General features: G+C 41.2%; 1 protein-coding gene across 5 annotated transcripts in view; it reads left to right on the top strand.

Moving 5' to 3' along the window:
- RALGAPA2 (Ral GTPase activating protein catalytic subunit alpha 2) overlaps positions 1–12,940 on the top strand; it is a 1,651,508-nt gene that overhangs the window by 1,186,485 nt on the left and 452,083 nt on the right. For all 5 annotated transcript variants that reach the window (XM_069234346.1, XM_069234347.1, XM_069234343.1 and 2 more), the window contains one exon: positions 12,505–12,663. In XM_069234346.1, the coding sequence (XP_069090447.1) occupies positions 12,505–12,663 (159 nt within the window). The remainder of the gene's footprint in view (positions 1–12,504; positions 12,664–12,940) is intronic.

Here is a 12,940-nt window from a genome sequence, read left to right as displayed (position 1 = left end):
TTGATGTCTGAGAACCAAGCTAAAAACACGATATTGTTTGTTTCAAGTAGTGGCAACACTGAAAAGAGGTGTAAACGTAAAACAAGAAACACTGTATCAAATTTCTAGTAGATTTAAAAGCAAATTTAAGATTTAGCTCTACAATCTGAAAAGTATTCTGTATATGGGAAAATTGAAGGTATACAGATAAAAGATCAATAGTGTACAAAAACATGATGGGCAACACTCTATTCGGCAGTACATCTCTTTGATGTATTCATTCAATTAGAAGAGATGTTTTGGTTATTTAGAAATGCTTGAAAGCGCATGATTTCCATTCTTCTGACCTTTATGACCAAGCGGGGAGGTTTTTATTTTTGTGTTTTTTTTTTCATAGCTCTTGGCAAAGGCATACCGTCAAGGCATGCCATCACAGGGCTAAAATGGGCTTTAGCTGACCTTCGTAATTTGAAAGAGCCCCTGCTCTGATTCTTACATGGCACGTATTTTGAAAGTAATTAATAGTTACTTTAAGAGAAGTCCATTTTCGTGGCTGGCAGCCCCCGTTCAGTCGTTATCAGTTAAAGTGACCCATAACAATTGGAAAGGATTGACCTCCTTCCATTACTCAACAAAGATTGTCAAAATCCATAAAGCCTATTATGGTTTACCAGGAAGGAAGTCTTGTCCTCTTATTTAGCAATGTAGCTGCAGCAGTGGTAAAATTCATTATCTACCGGTGATAAAATTGGCCTCATAAGTGCAAGCCAGAATTTGTCACTTAAAAACACGGGGCCTGCTGGTGTGCTAAGGCCTACAAAGCTGTCAAAGCTATGCAGCCCCTCTTGCAATACTAACTTCATTCAGTTAGTTATCCATCAGGAAACAGGAGTTATGGGGCAAGTCCAAACCTCACCCAATCCCCACCCAAAAGCTTTTTTTTTTTTTTTTAAGCGATTTTGCATCTAACCTCTAGTGTGATTGAAGCAGGCCTTCCCATAGGAGTAAGTGTGTCTTCTGTTTTTTTTTATTATTATATTAAAAAGAGAGTACACATTTGGGTATCCGGTCAGCTTGTGTCCAAATGACTGAAGAAGGTATAGCTGGAAGCTTCTTCGAGAGGTGCAGGTACCAGATTTTGTGCTATAGAATTTGTTCCAAAAGCACAAACACCACTGCTCTAGTCTCTCGATTTGTTTTTACCAACCAAGCTAGATCAGGCAAGCATTGTGCCATTTAGGAACTGTACAGTTATAGTAATATCTGTTATTGCAAAGGTTTAAGGCGCTAAAGCTGACCAAAGTCTTGATGGTAGTGAAGATAACTTAGTCAGTTAAGTGCTTGCTGCTGAGACCAAAGTGTAAACTGATGGTCACTGTTCACTCAGTGTTGACTAAACATTTCATCCTTCATTGGTATACAAACTCAGTACCTTTGTGTTTTATTTACAGGTCTATTAAATGAGATACTTGTGTTAGGAACTACTACATAAAAGATAATTTATTACTTTTTATTGGAGCAACCATTACATTGGTTGTGTTTTGTGGCCCACACATTTAAAGCAAAGTGAATCACTCCACTAAAGAAACAAGATTTTTATGCTGGATGATGCTTTTATTTCTGGTTCCTCTCAAGGTTTTCTCTGCGACTGAAGATAAAATGCAGATCTTTATTTGATGACTGACTAATCTCAGTATCCTAATCAGAAAAAGCTCCACAGAGTTTCACTCAGATTTCGGAAATTTATGTATTTTTCTCAGTTTACCCAATAATCATTGATTACTTTTTAGAGGATGTATTCCACTGGGACAGTCTTTTTTTTTTTTGTCCTCATTCAACCCCGCATTCTGAGCCACCTCTTGATTCGTACAACCTTCTCACCCTCTAAATAAGAGAGGGACCCTAACCAGGGGGTGCACCATTATATCTCCCGGTTCGCCTAAGCAAACCAGCAGGAGTGGCAAGCGGTGAATAATCATTGGACGGAAAACAACAAACCAATTTCAAATATTCTCAAAGCAGCAAGTTCTCAATAAAGAAAATTCATAACACTCCCCCATGCTTTAACAAAGGCAACCAAAGTTCCGCATTTCTCTTAGTACCCCGCGTATTCAAGTCCATGTTCGAGGTGTGGAGAGCTGCATTGAGCCAATCCATATAAATTGGAGGGTGCTCCTTCATCCAATTTTTGCAAATTTCATTCCTGCCCAACACAATTACATAAAACAAACATTTACGATTAGCATTATTCACCCTACTCCGTATACCCTCTTCCTGTAGCTGCCCAAATATAATCAACTGGAGTGATACAGTAATTTTCCAGCCTAACATAGATGATATTGCCCCAAAGACTTCCTCCCAAAACAACTGAATAACGGGGCATTCCCAAAACATATGAATATCCGTTGCTCCTACACCACCGCATTTCAAACATTTAATCACTTCTCCATTCTTAAACTTAGAAAGTTTTGCCGGCGAGATATAAGCTCTGTGTAAAGTATAAAGATGATTTTCCCTTAATGGGGCTGGCTTCACTACTTCGTAAAGAGTCAAAAATGACTTCTTCCACCATATCCCAACCTTATCACCAGGCACGACCTTGCCCCATAAATCGGTCGGTAGGGTAAAGCTCCCATCAAGGGTTTCTAACATTTCCCAATACCAAACCGCCAACTTCTTTACAGGGGCAGAGACCACAAATTCTAAAAAAGAATCCTCCAGTGAACTTACCACCCCCAGACTCCCCCCTTATTCCTTTTTCCCACTCTCTTATCTGCAAATACTTTAACCTAGACAGGGCTCCACTTGTTATCCCTACCAACTCTTCCCATGAAAGTAAAGTACCCTCTCGAGAAAGATCACCCCAACTTTCCACCCCTGCCCTTTTGAGTGGTAGTGCTAAAATATCTTTACAGCACTCTGGGGTGCCCGGGGAGTCCCAAATAGGCGCATGATAACTGTAGTAATGAATACCAAGACGTCGTCTCAGCTGATACCAACTCCTTGCCAGTCCTTGCAGTACTTTCAATTTAATTTTTTTGACGAATTTAGGATCACCGAATTTGAAAAGAAAATGCCTTGAGGCCCCTTTTACAGTTGAAACCATTGCCTTATACATTCTGCCCACTGCTGAACCATCTGGGCATACAAACAGCATCCTTGAGTTCTTGAATAAGAAGGCCCAAGCATAATATGCCAAATCTGGTAAAGCCAATCCTCCCTTTTCCCTTCTTCTGCATAATTTCTTCCAGGATATCCTTGGCCCCTTTGAACTCCAAATAAAACTACTTATCGCCTGCTGCATTTTATCCAAATATCCTTTATGCATTGCCAGAGGAATTGCTGCAAACACAAAATTCCATTTAGGCAAAATGAACATCTTAATTAAATTTACCCTCCGAGAATCGTCAAAGGGAGATATGCCCATTTTTGTAGCATAGCTTTACAGTCAGCTAACAGTTTTCGTGCATTCCTCTCCACTAAGTCCTTAAGATTATGGGTCACTAAAATGCCTAAATACCGTATTTCCTGCTTACTTGGTATTGACCCTACTTCCATATTCCATTGCATAGTATCTGTTTTTCCCCCATTAATCCGGTATCCTGATATCCTTCCAAATTGTTCAGCCAGTTCTTTAACTGTATTAAAAGCCAATGGCAAATTATTAGTATATATCAGCAGATCATCTGCATATAAAGAGATTTTTTTTCCCAACCATTTCAATAAAAGGGAGGGATGAGGCGATTTTTCCTGATTTTTCTGGCAAATGGTTCAGTATACAAGTTAAACAATACAGGGGACAAGGAACAACCCTGCCTAGTACCTCTAGAAATTGTAATAGGACCTGTAAGTTTCCCATTCACCAAAACCTTAGCAAAAGGTGCTGTATAAATCTGGTCGATAACCCCACAAAACTTTGATCCTAAGTTGGCCCGCCTCAACATTGATTTAAAAAAATTCCAATTTACTTGATCAAAAGCTTTCATTGCATCTAAGATAATAATTGCCAACGGTGCCCCAAAAGTTGTAGCCATATCTATTGCCCCAATCAATTAAAAAATTAACTCATGCAAATATCTACCTTTAGAAAAACCTTTTTGATCTGGGTGCACCAAATTATTAACTATCTTACTCAGCCTATCCGCTAAAATTTTAGCTAATAATTTATAATCGCTGTTCAACAACGATATAGGCCTGTAAGAAGCACATTTCGCAGGATTTTTATCAGGTTTCAAAATAATGAAATAACCGCCTCATTACATGAAAGAGGAATGTCATTGCCATGTTCAAAAATCCCCCCAAACAGCTCTGTCAGAACGGGGAGTATTGAATCCCCTAATACCTTATATACCTCCACTGGGATACCATCCGGACCCGGAGCAATCCCAGACTTACTACTATTCAAGATTCTCCTAATTTCCTCTGACGTGATTGGGGCATTCAGCGCTTCCCTCTCCTGCGATGATATACCTAAAGATATATCGGGCCCCATCCAATCCGTTACCATACCTTCTCCCACCTCTAACTCCTCCGAATACAATTGTGTAAAAAAGTTTTGAAAAGCAGATTCTATTGCCCCATCATCCGTTCTTCTTTCTCCTGACTGCTCCATTTCAACCTCCTCGATATAGTTTCTAACACGATCTGCTTTGCCTTTCCAGGCTAACAACTTCCCAGCATTTTCCCCATATTCAAAATGCGCCAATTTGCTAGCCTCCCATTTCCTTTGAATTCTTCCCTATAATACCTTCTCCAACTGTCTTCTCAACCCATCCAAGCTAGCCCTCAAAGCCTCTGTCTCACCTGATTCTTTTATTTCAACTTTATACTTCCGCATTTCCTGCTCTATCAAATTAATCTCATTTCTGAACACTTTATGTTTCTGGATAGAGATATTCGTAATCTCCCCTCGAATAACCACTTTAAACGTATCCCATACAACTGATATTGGGGCGGATCCCATATTTACACTAAAAAAGAATTCAGATTCCTTACGCAACTTCGCCACCACCACCTGATCCAGTAATAAAGAACGATCAATCGTCCAACAATTACTAAGTCTTCTCTGCGGGAAACTCATATCCAGCACAACCGCGGAATGGTCCGATAAGTGAGAGGGCAAATACACTATCTTCTTCACATCCTCTCTCAAACGTAAATCTAATAAAAAGTAATCAATTCGAGAGGCATGCCTATATTTTTTATTAAAAAAAGAAAAATACCTACTATTCCCCACCCTTTGTCTCCAAATATCGCACAAGCCAAATTCTTTCATCATCCTCCTTAAATATTGTTGCGATTTAGGCGTGTCTCGCGACTTACAGTTATGCCTATCCAGCTCATTATCTAACACGACATTAAAATCACCCATCAGGATAACTGGGTCCGAGAATTCAAGAAGCTGAGAAAAAAGACGCCTTAGAGATTCTATATCATCGCAATTGGGGCCATAGTACCCTGCTAAAACCAAATTACGACCACCAAATTGTACTTTCTATCACCCACCGCCCCGCTGTATCTGATCTTACCTCCAAAATTACTACATTCCCCTGTTGTGACTGTTTGACTGAAATAGCCACACCTTTAGTATGATAGTTGTGCCCCTTACATGTAAACGTTTGAACCCACCTCAACTTTTGTATTATGCTAATACACTCCGCCTTTGTTAAATGTGTTTCCTGCAAGACTAAGATTTGCGCAGTTGAATCATGCAAATACTGTAATATTCGCTCCCTTCTCCCTCTCATCCTCAGACCATTAACGTTCCAAGAAAGAATTTGCAATGATATGCTCTTCGCCCCCCTGGCTTCTCTCCCTACTAGTTATCTCTCAAATCTTACGGAACAAATAACTGGGTTGAACAAGGCACTATTTTTTCCTTTTTTTTCACTCTCACACCCCCAACCCCCACCCTGCCCCCCCTACACCCCTCCCCTTCTCACCATGCCCCACCCGTGGAGAACCCCCCCCCCCCCCCCCAACTAAGGACCATGTTGGTCCAAAATGTTTAGAACGCCCCCGCGTTCCTGGGGAATTAAACTTAGAAAACCACTAAATCAACATTATTTTGCGGTCTGCCCATCTTTAACAACTTCCAATAATTAATCCGCCTCACTTATATCTCTAATAATATTATACATTTTGTTGTTGTACATGACCCGGAGAAAGGCTGGAAATTTCAGCTGAGCCGAGACCCCCAGAGTCTTAAAGATCTCCAAACGTTTCCCGAGCTCCCACTGCCTATCCATAGTAGCCCTAGATAAATCAGACCTAATCTCAAAGACAACATCATTCACTTTTAAAGATTTTTGTTTCAATGCTCTAGATAAGATCTTTTCTTTCATCTGATATGTCAAAAAATGTATCAACATTTTTTGAGGTGTACTACTATTCATCCGCATCTTGAAAGGGTCCCGATGAACTCTCTGAATCTCCTTTCCAATTTCCTCCTCAGTCTCCTCCAGTCCTACTGCCGATTTGATCAGTGAAACCACTAAGGCCTTGAGATCGTTGCCTTCTGTACCTTCAGGCACTTTCAAAAGTTTTAAGTTATTTCTTCTTGAGTGATTTTCCAATTGCTCAATCCTATTTTTTAATACCTGCTCACTTCCCTTCAATGCATCAATCTCACCCTTATGTTGAGCCAATTCCTCCTTCATACCACCCATAGCTTCTTCAAGGGCCTGTGTGCTCTCCATTACACCATCAATCTTTCTTTCTAATACTGCACAAACCTCTCTTATCTCCCCTTGGTTTACTTCTGAGTTCGCGAAGCCTTTCTTTACATCCTCAGAAATGGACAAAATCAATGCCTCCAGCGAGGAGCTCAGAGAAAGAGAGGGGGCAGGAACGGCATGGGAGGTTTCCTCGATTCCCACCCTAGGCAAAGGGTCTTGTAACTCTAAGGCCGCTACGGTTGAGCTCTGAACTTGAAGTGGGGCCATCTGCTCCTTCCCCAACAATGGTGGGGGAAAGACTTCTCCATCCTTGCTCCTTCTTTGCTTCCACCAATTGCTTGGGACGACGCAACCGTAGTATTGTCCACCCGCCCCCTGCCCTCACCAAAAGCATCCTCTGACTGAGAGGTGGTGACCTCCATTACCGCTCTAGCCTGACCGGGGGTAAGCTTGATTACTTCCGGTCTTACCTTAAAAAAAGACCTTAGGAAGGGAGTCAACTTATCTCTCCCCTTAAGCTTACTTTCCCCCACCTTCCTCATGACAATCCTTCCTCCTTCACCAGATTTGGATTTAGACCTTTTTTTTGCCTAAACCCCCCTTATCACCCTTATCACCTGGTATCACATCGGAATTGTCCACCTGAAGCTGGTCAGTCCCCTCCACTCTTGTTAAAAAAAAAAAAAAAAAAAAGGGGGGAGAGGGGTATCACCTCCACCCCCCCCCTTTGCCTCACCGTTTTTTTCCTGGTCCCCTTCTCAAATGTACCATTAGGTTGTGCTCCTTGCCTTGCCTTCCTTGTGGCTTCGCTAGTGGAGCCGCTAATGTAGCTGCTGCCGCTATTCCCCTGAAGGGGAATATGCGTCGCTCCTTTCCGCGCCCGGCGCAGCTCCAGCACGGCACCACCACACAGCCCCCGCTGCCCTCCAGCCTGCCTCCGGGCCAAAAAATCGCGGTGCGCACATCCGTGTGCCTGTCACCACCGCAGTCCGATCGGCAGCCCCGTCATGCCACGCCCCCAGGAACCGGAACCGTCCAAGCGCGCTGCTCGGACGCCCCAGCCCGCCATGTTCTCCTCAATGAAACGGCCTCCACTGGGACAGTCTTAAATTTAAAAAACTGAATGTTATTCTGCAATTATAGACAACCCCTGCCTTTTGGGACAAAGCATCCAACTTCTGGTTTCTTCTTGTGTTGTCTAGGTATTGCTTACAGGGACACCTGGGATTAAACCCGTTTCCAACTTTTTCATAGTACCAAACTTTGGGTCAAGCAATTTTAACTTAAGCATTACTGTCCTTACGCCTGTATGCAGTACTTTAAATGGGGAGGTACTGTCCGGTACTGAGTAACTGCACTTATTTAATTTGAAAGGAAGAGTACCTGCACTTCTCAGCACTCCTGCAATATATTTATTGGGGAAGTGCCGGCACTTCTCAGGAGCAAGCAGGTACTCTAAATAGTGAGTACCTGCACTTTTACATTTCCATTTAAAGCATTGCCTGTATGTCTGTCCACAATATAAATCATTCTCATTCCTTCGGATTTTTGGGGGGGTTTCTGTTGGTGATCACTTTATCCCACCCCTTTTTGTTGCCCTGTAAACCTCCTTGTCTGGAGATTTTAGTTGCAGCAATACTTGGGCTAGGGGATGCACATATATTGATAAATGACCTATTCAGTACTTACACGTTGGCCAGTGCTTGGGGATGTGAAGACAACAGCCTTCAGTGCAAAATGCTTAGTAAGACTCAGGTTCTGCTAGATCTCCAAGTACTCGGTCTAAGCCCCTGCTTCTAGTTGTTACAGTTGATGCAAGAAAATAATCAATTCCTCATATCAGAACTTTACTGTAAGCAGTTCAGTTTCATGTATGCCACCTGGCTGCAGTTTGCCCCTGCTTCAACAAAGGTGCCGTGTGGCTACATTGCAGGCGTTGATGTTGTCAAGAAGGCCAGACAGTTACTATATATTTACTTGCCATTGCCGAAGAAATTGCCACAGAATTTGTAATTCGTTAGATTATTTTTATATGAGTGATCTTTAGCAGGAAAATGGCTAATCCTGTGATAAAGCTCATTGGAAGTATTGGTTAGTGTATACAAGGTGTCTTAAACATTAATAAGAACTACATATGACACAAAGACAAGCCCTAGAGGGCACTGCTTCTAAGAGAACTATATTCTACAGACTAAAATACTTATTTCCCAGTACTGAAAACAGAACATCTGTAAGAAGAAACGGCGATTCTCTCTATCTTTCACTACTATAATTAAGGCTTATTGACAAATTTGATGTGTGGTTGAGTAAATGTAAAAAGTTGTAGTAGCTTTTGGTTTGTATCTTCTTTTCTTATGGTTTTTGTGCATTGCTTGAAGCCTCTTATGTTGCCTTCAAATTGTATAACACGCTTTACTAGACATAAATACAAAACGACTTCCTAGCTGGGTGCACATTGAACTACTATACTCTGACAGGGTTAGAAATCCATTCAGTGGCAGTTGTCTGGTGTTTGTGGGACAAAACCATTTTTAACCGTTCATCAGGTTACTGCATAAGTGTATTTGGTCACATTAAATTCTCAGTTACTGGATCCCATGACCCGCTTCATTTCACTTTCTGTTCCTTGATTTACTGTAGAATATGAATGACAATAATGGTAGTTCTTCAACAGTAATGGAAATGTTTGTGGTGTATAGCACCATATGTTAATGACAATGAAAGTAGTTAATTTGTAATAATAGTCTTGTTAGTTTGACTTTTATATGTTCATGCTGGTATGTTCTACTAAAAAAATGCAAGTGCAACGAGTTGTTTAAAAAAGCACTTCGAAAGGTTTTGCACAATGGCTAGTAGTGGGCAGTGACAGACATATGATCACCTTTTAAAACTCTTGTCCCACTTGTTTTCAAGGTTACTGTGCATAAACACATTTGCAGTGGCAAATTTGTATGCCATGGTTCACAAAATCAGGACGGCTAACATTTTATCTTTGCAAAACACATTTATAAATGTGCAAAATCCAGAAATACGACACGCAGTTGCAGGTTTTGGGTTAGGGTCCGGTTTTCAGTTTATTTCCCAAAGTAGAGGAACATTAACAAGTTTGTAAGCTTGTGCATAGTCACATAAACCCTTTTGGCAGTTTCAAACCTGGAAGCACACTCAATTTACTCCTGCCAAAGGCATCTGTAAATGCGTTTACAGAGAAGGATTGGGGATTGCGGAACCCCGAATTTAAACTGGGTGTAGGTGAATGGCTTTCTCCATGGTCATTTTATGGCAGCGCAGTAAGCGGGCAGCTGCACTGACCTCCTGGTCGGCGTCTGCTGCCCTCCCAGCTCCTCTGGCTGCTGCTGCCTCTTGCCTGGGATGAACTGAGAGTCCTGTGGCTCTCAGTTCGGGCCCTCCTCCACCCACAGCCTCGTTCCTGCACCTCATCTCTGGTGGTCTAGTGGCCACCACAAGTAAATATTTTCCTTTTCTTCTCTCTGTCGCTCTTTCACTTTTGCATTTTCTGCCTTTTTCTTTTAACACCCCTCGTTTTTCCCTAGTGCTTTTTCCTTTCTCCCCTCTTCCTCTGCCAATCCCCCACCAAAGCACCTTTCCTGCCCTCCTACATGGCTGCTCCCCTCCCCCCTCCTTCCCTTCTTAATGGCGGCCGCAGCACTGTGAGAGGGCAGCTGCACTTACCTCTTGGTCCATGTCTGCTGCCCTCCCCAGCTCCTCTGGCTGCTGCTGCTGTCTCTGCCTCTTGCCTGGACGAACCGAGAGTCTCCTGGCTCTCAGTTCGAGGCCCTCCTCCACCCACAGGCTCGTCCCTGTGCCTCATCCCTGGTGGTCTAGTGGCCATCACAAGTAAGTAGTTTCCTTTTCTTCACTCTGTCGCTCTTACACTCTTGCATTTTCTGTTTTTCTCTTCTATCATTTGCCTTTTCTTTTATTCTCTGTCGCTCTTTCACTTTTGTATTTCGTGCCTTTATCTTCCATCACCCCTCTTTTTTCCTGGTGCTTTCCCCTTTCTCCCCTATTCCTCTGCCCTCCCCTCCCCACAAAGCACCTTTCCTGCCCTCCCGCCCCCTAGCTGACTGCCCCCCCCTTCTTAATAGCAGCCGCAGTGCGGGTGTGCCCATCCGCGCCTGCACCGCGCCCAGCGTCATGAATCCTGCGCCCAGCGTCATGAATCCTGGTGGCTTTCGGTTGAGGTTCTTCCCCACCCCCTCCAGCGCCTTGAGACCCTTGCTTTATAAGCATTGATTGATTCCTTTTTAGAAACAATAAAACAAGCATAAGCAAAGCAGTTAGGTCTTGCTTGTGTTATGTTCTATGTAGTAATAGTTAATTTGTTGTATCCATTGTTGAAATAGGAGCTTCAGTTATATTTGTATTTAGTGGTACACTGTTCGAATTGTGAAAGATACATAACCAAAATAATACACTTGAATTGTAAGACTTGTCAAATGAATTGAAGCAAATTAAGTTGTAGATTTTCAATTAAGTAATCGTTCGTTGTGTATTTGTTTAGTTGAATAGAGTGAATCGTGGAGCTGTGCTGGAATAGACAGTTTGTTAGAAAGAGAGTAGTAGAATAGTGTGTTACTGGAAATGCTAGGGTTTTTTGTATGTTTTATTTACTTTGTAAATTATGTTAGAGTTGATGTTGATAAATCTTTAGATTAATTTTAGTGTTAATGTTTTGAGGTATAGAATAATTGATGTGAGAGAAGAAAGAAAAGTTTATTAAGGAAATTGTTTGTGATTTTCCTTGTTGGTGTTATTGTTATTATTATTGATGATGGAGATGATGCTGATAATAAATGGCCCTTTGATGAAAAAAATGAATTCATTGTATTAACTTGTTTCCTTAAGGAAGAGTGTCAAGAAAATGAGTCAGGAGGTGAAGTTTGTGTCATTAGTTGTGAAAGTAAGCCATACACAGCAGAATATTGCTTAGTAGATACTGACGGCTAAGAGTTATGATGTTTTGTTGCCTCTTAAAGTTTATGTTCACACTTGTTTGCTTTATGAACAAAAAGCATTACAACCAGCATGTTATCAACACAGTTAACTTAAAAAAACAAATGACCAAAGTTCACTTGGAAACAATATTGTGCCTTGTCCGACTAAGGGCCATATGTACGAACACATTTTCCCATAGACACAGAATGGGTAAAACCCTTTGCTACATCTGGCCCTAAGTTATCTAAGTAGCAGGCACTGCCTAAATGAAAAAGCAATACATCAAATATTAAAATATTGTGTCAGCAAGATAACTAATCAAAGAACACACTGGCTCTGAAGTATGAGTTACATGAGATGTTGCACCTCCTTCTAAACCCCAATGAGAACACAAATAGGACTGTAACATAGCCTTGGTGGACATCCCTTGTAATCAATGGTAAACTATAAAATACACATCAAAGCAATGGCCTAAGGGTGTCTGACATAAGATCTGCAGGAAGGTCTCTTTACTTATTATTGTATTACTTTTTTAAAAATTGATGATATTAGGTTTCCATGCACCTAGAAATGACTGACTAAGCCTAAAAAAGTTAGATGTGAACATGTGCAATTGTGTCAAATTTATGAGGGCAGAGTGCTCTGCTTTGCAGAATTCTGCTTGAATACACATGGAAATCTACGGGTGATGTACAGTTAGAGAAGAATTTCTGGAATTCTGTGAATCCCTTGAAAGTTGGAAATTTGATCTTTTTTTATTTGGGCACAGATATAATTTTTTTCCATCACGACAAAGAAATGATGAACCTGATAATCATTGTTTCAGTTTGTAATCCATACTTAGGAAAACATTGTGATCAGTCTGATTAGATTCAATTTGTCATTTCAGCTTCGTCACTTGGGTAATGATGAAATTCACATTGTATGGTCTGAACACACCAGAAACTACCGTCGGGGAATCATACCCACAGATTTTGGGGATGTTCTGATTATAATCTATCCCATGAAGAATCACATGTTCTTCATAGAGATCATGAAGAAACCGGAGGTGAGCGGTTTTTTTTTTTATATATATATATTTAGTCTAGCTTTTGAACTATTTCCCAAAAGGTACAATTGTTAATATTTCGAAAATATTACATTTTGAGGTGTGTTTTTGTTTCCGAAACTGTAATAGTGTATCAGTTCATTAAGTATGGCTGAAGTGGATTTACCAGGGAACCTCCTGTAGCAGTTGATATAGCTTGGGACATTATTCACCTAAATGGGGTGTTTTAAATATGTTTATTAATAAAAATCAGCACACTGTTCTGGTTCCAAAGTTT

Source organism: Pleurodeles waltl, chromosome 5, assembly GCF_031143425.1.
Source record: "Pleurodeles waltl isolate 20211129_DDA chromosome 5, aPleWal1.hap1.20221129, whole genome shotgun sequence".
Lineage (NCBI taxonomy): Eukaryota > Metazoa > Chordata > Amphibia > Caudata > Salamandridae > Pleurodeles > Pleurodeles waltl.
Note: the sequence above shows the minus strand (reverse complement) of the source record. Positions and strands in the feature narration are given on the sequence as shown.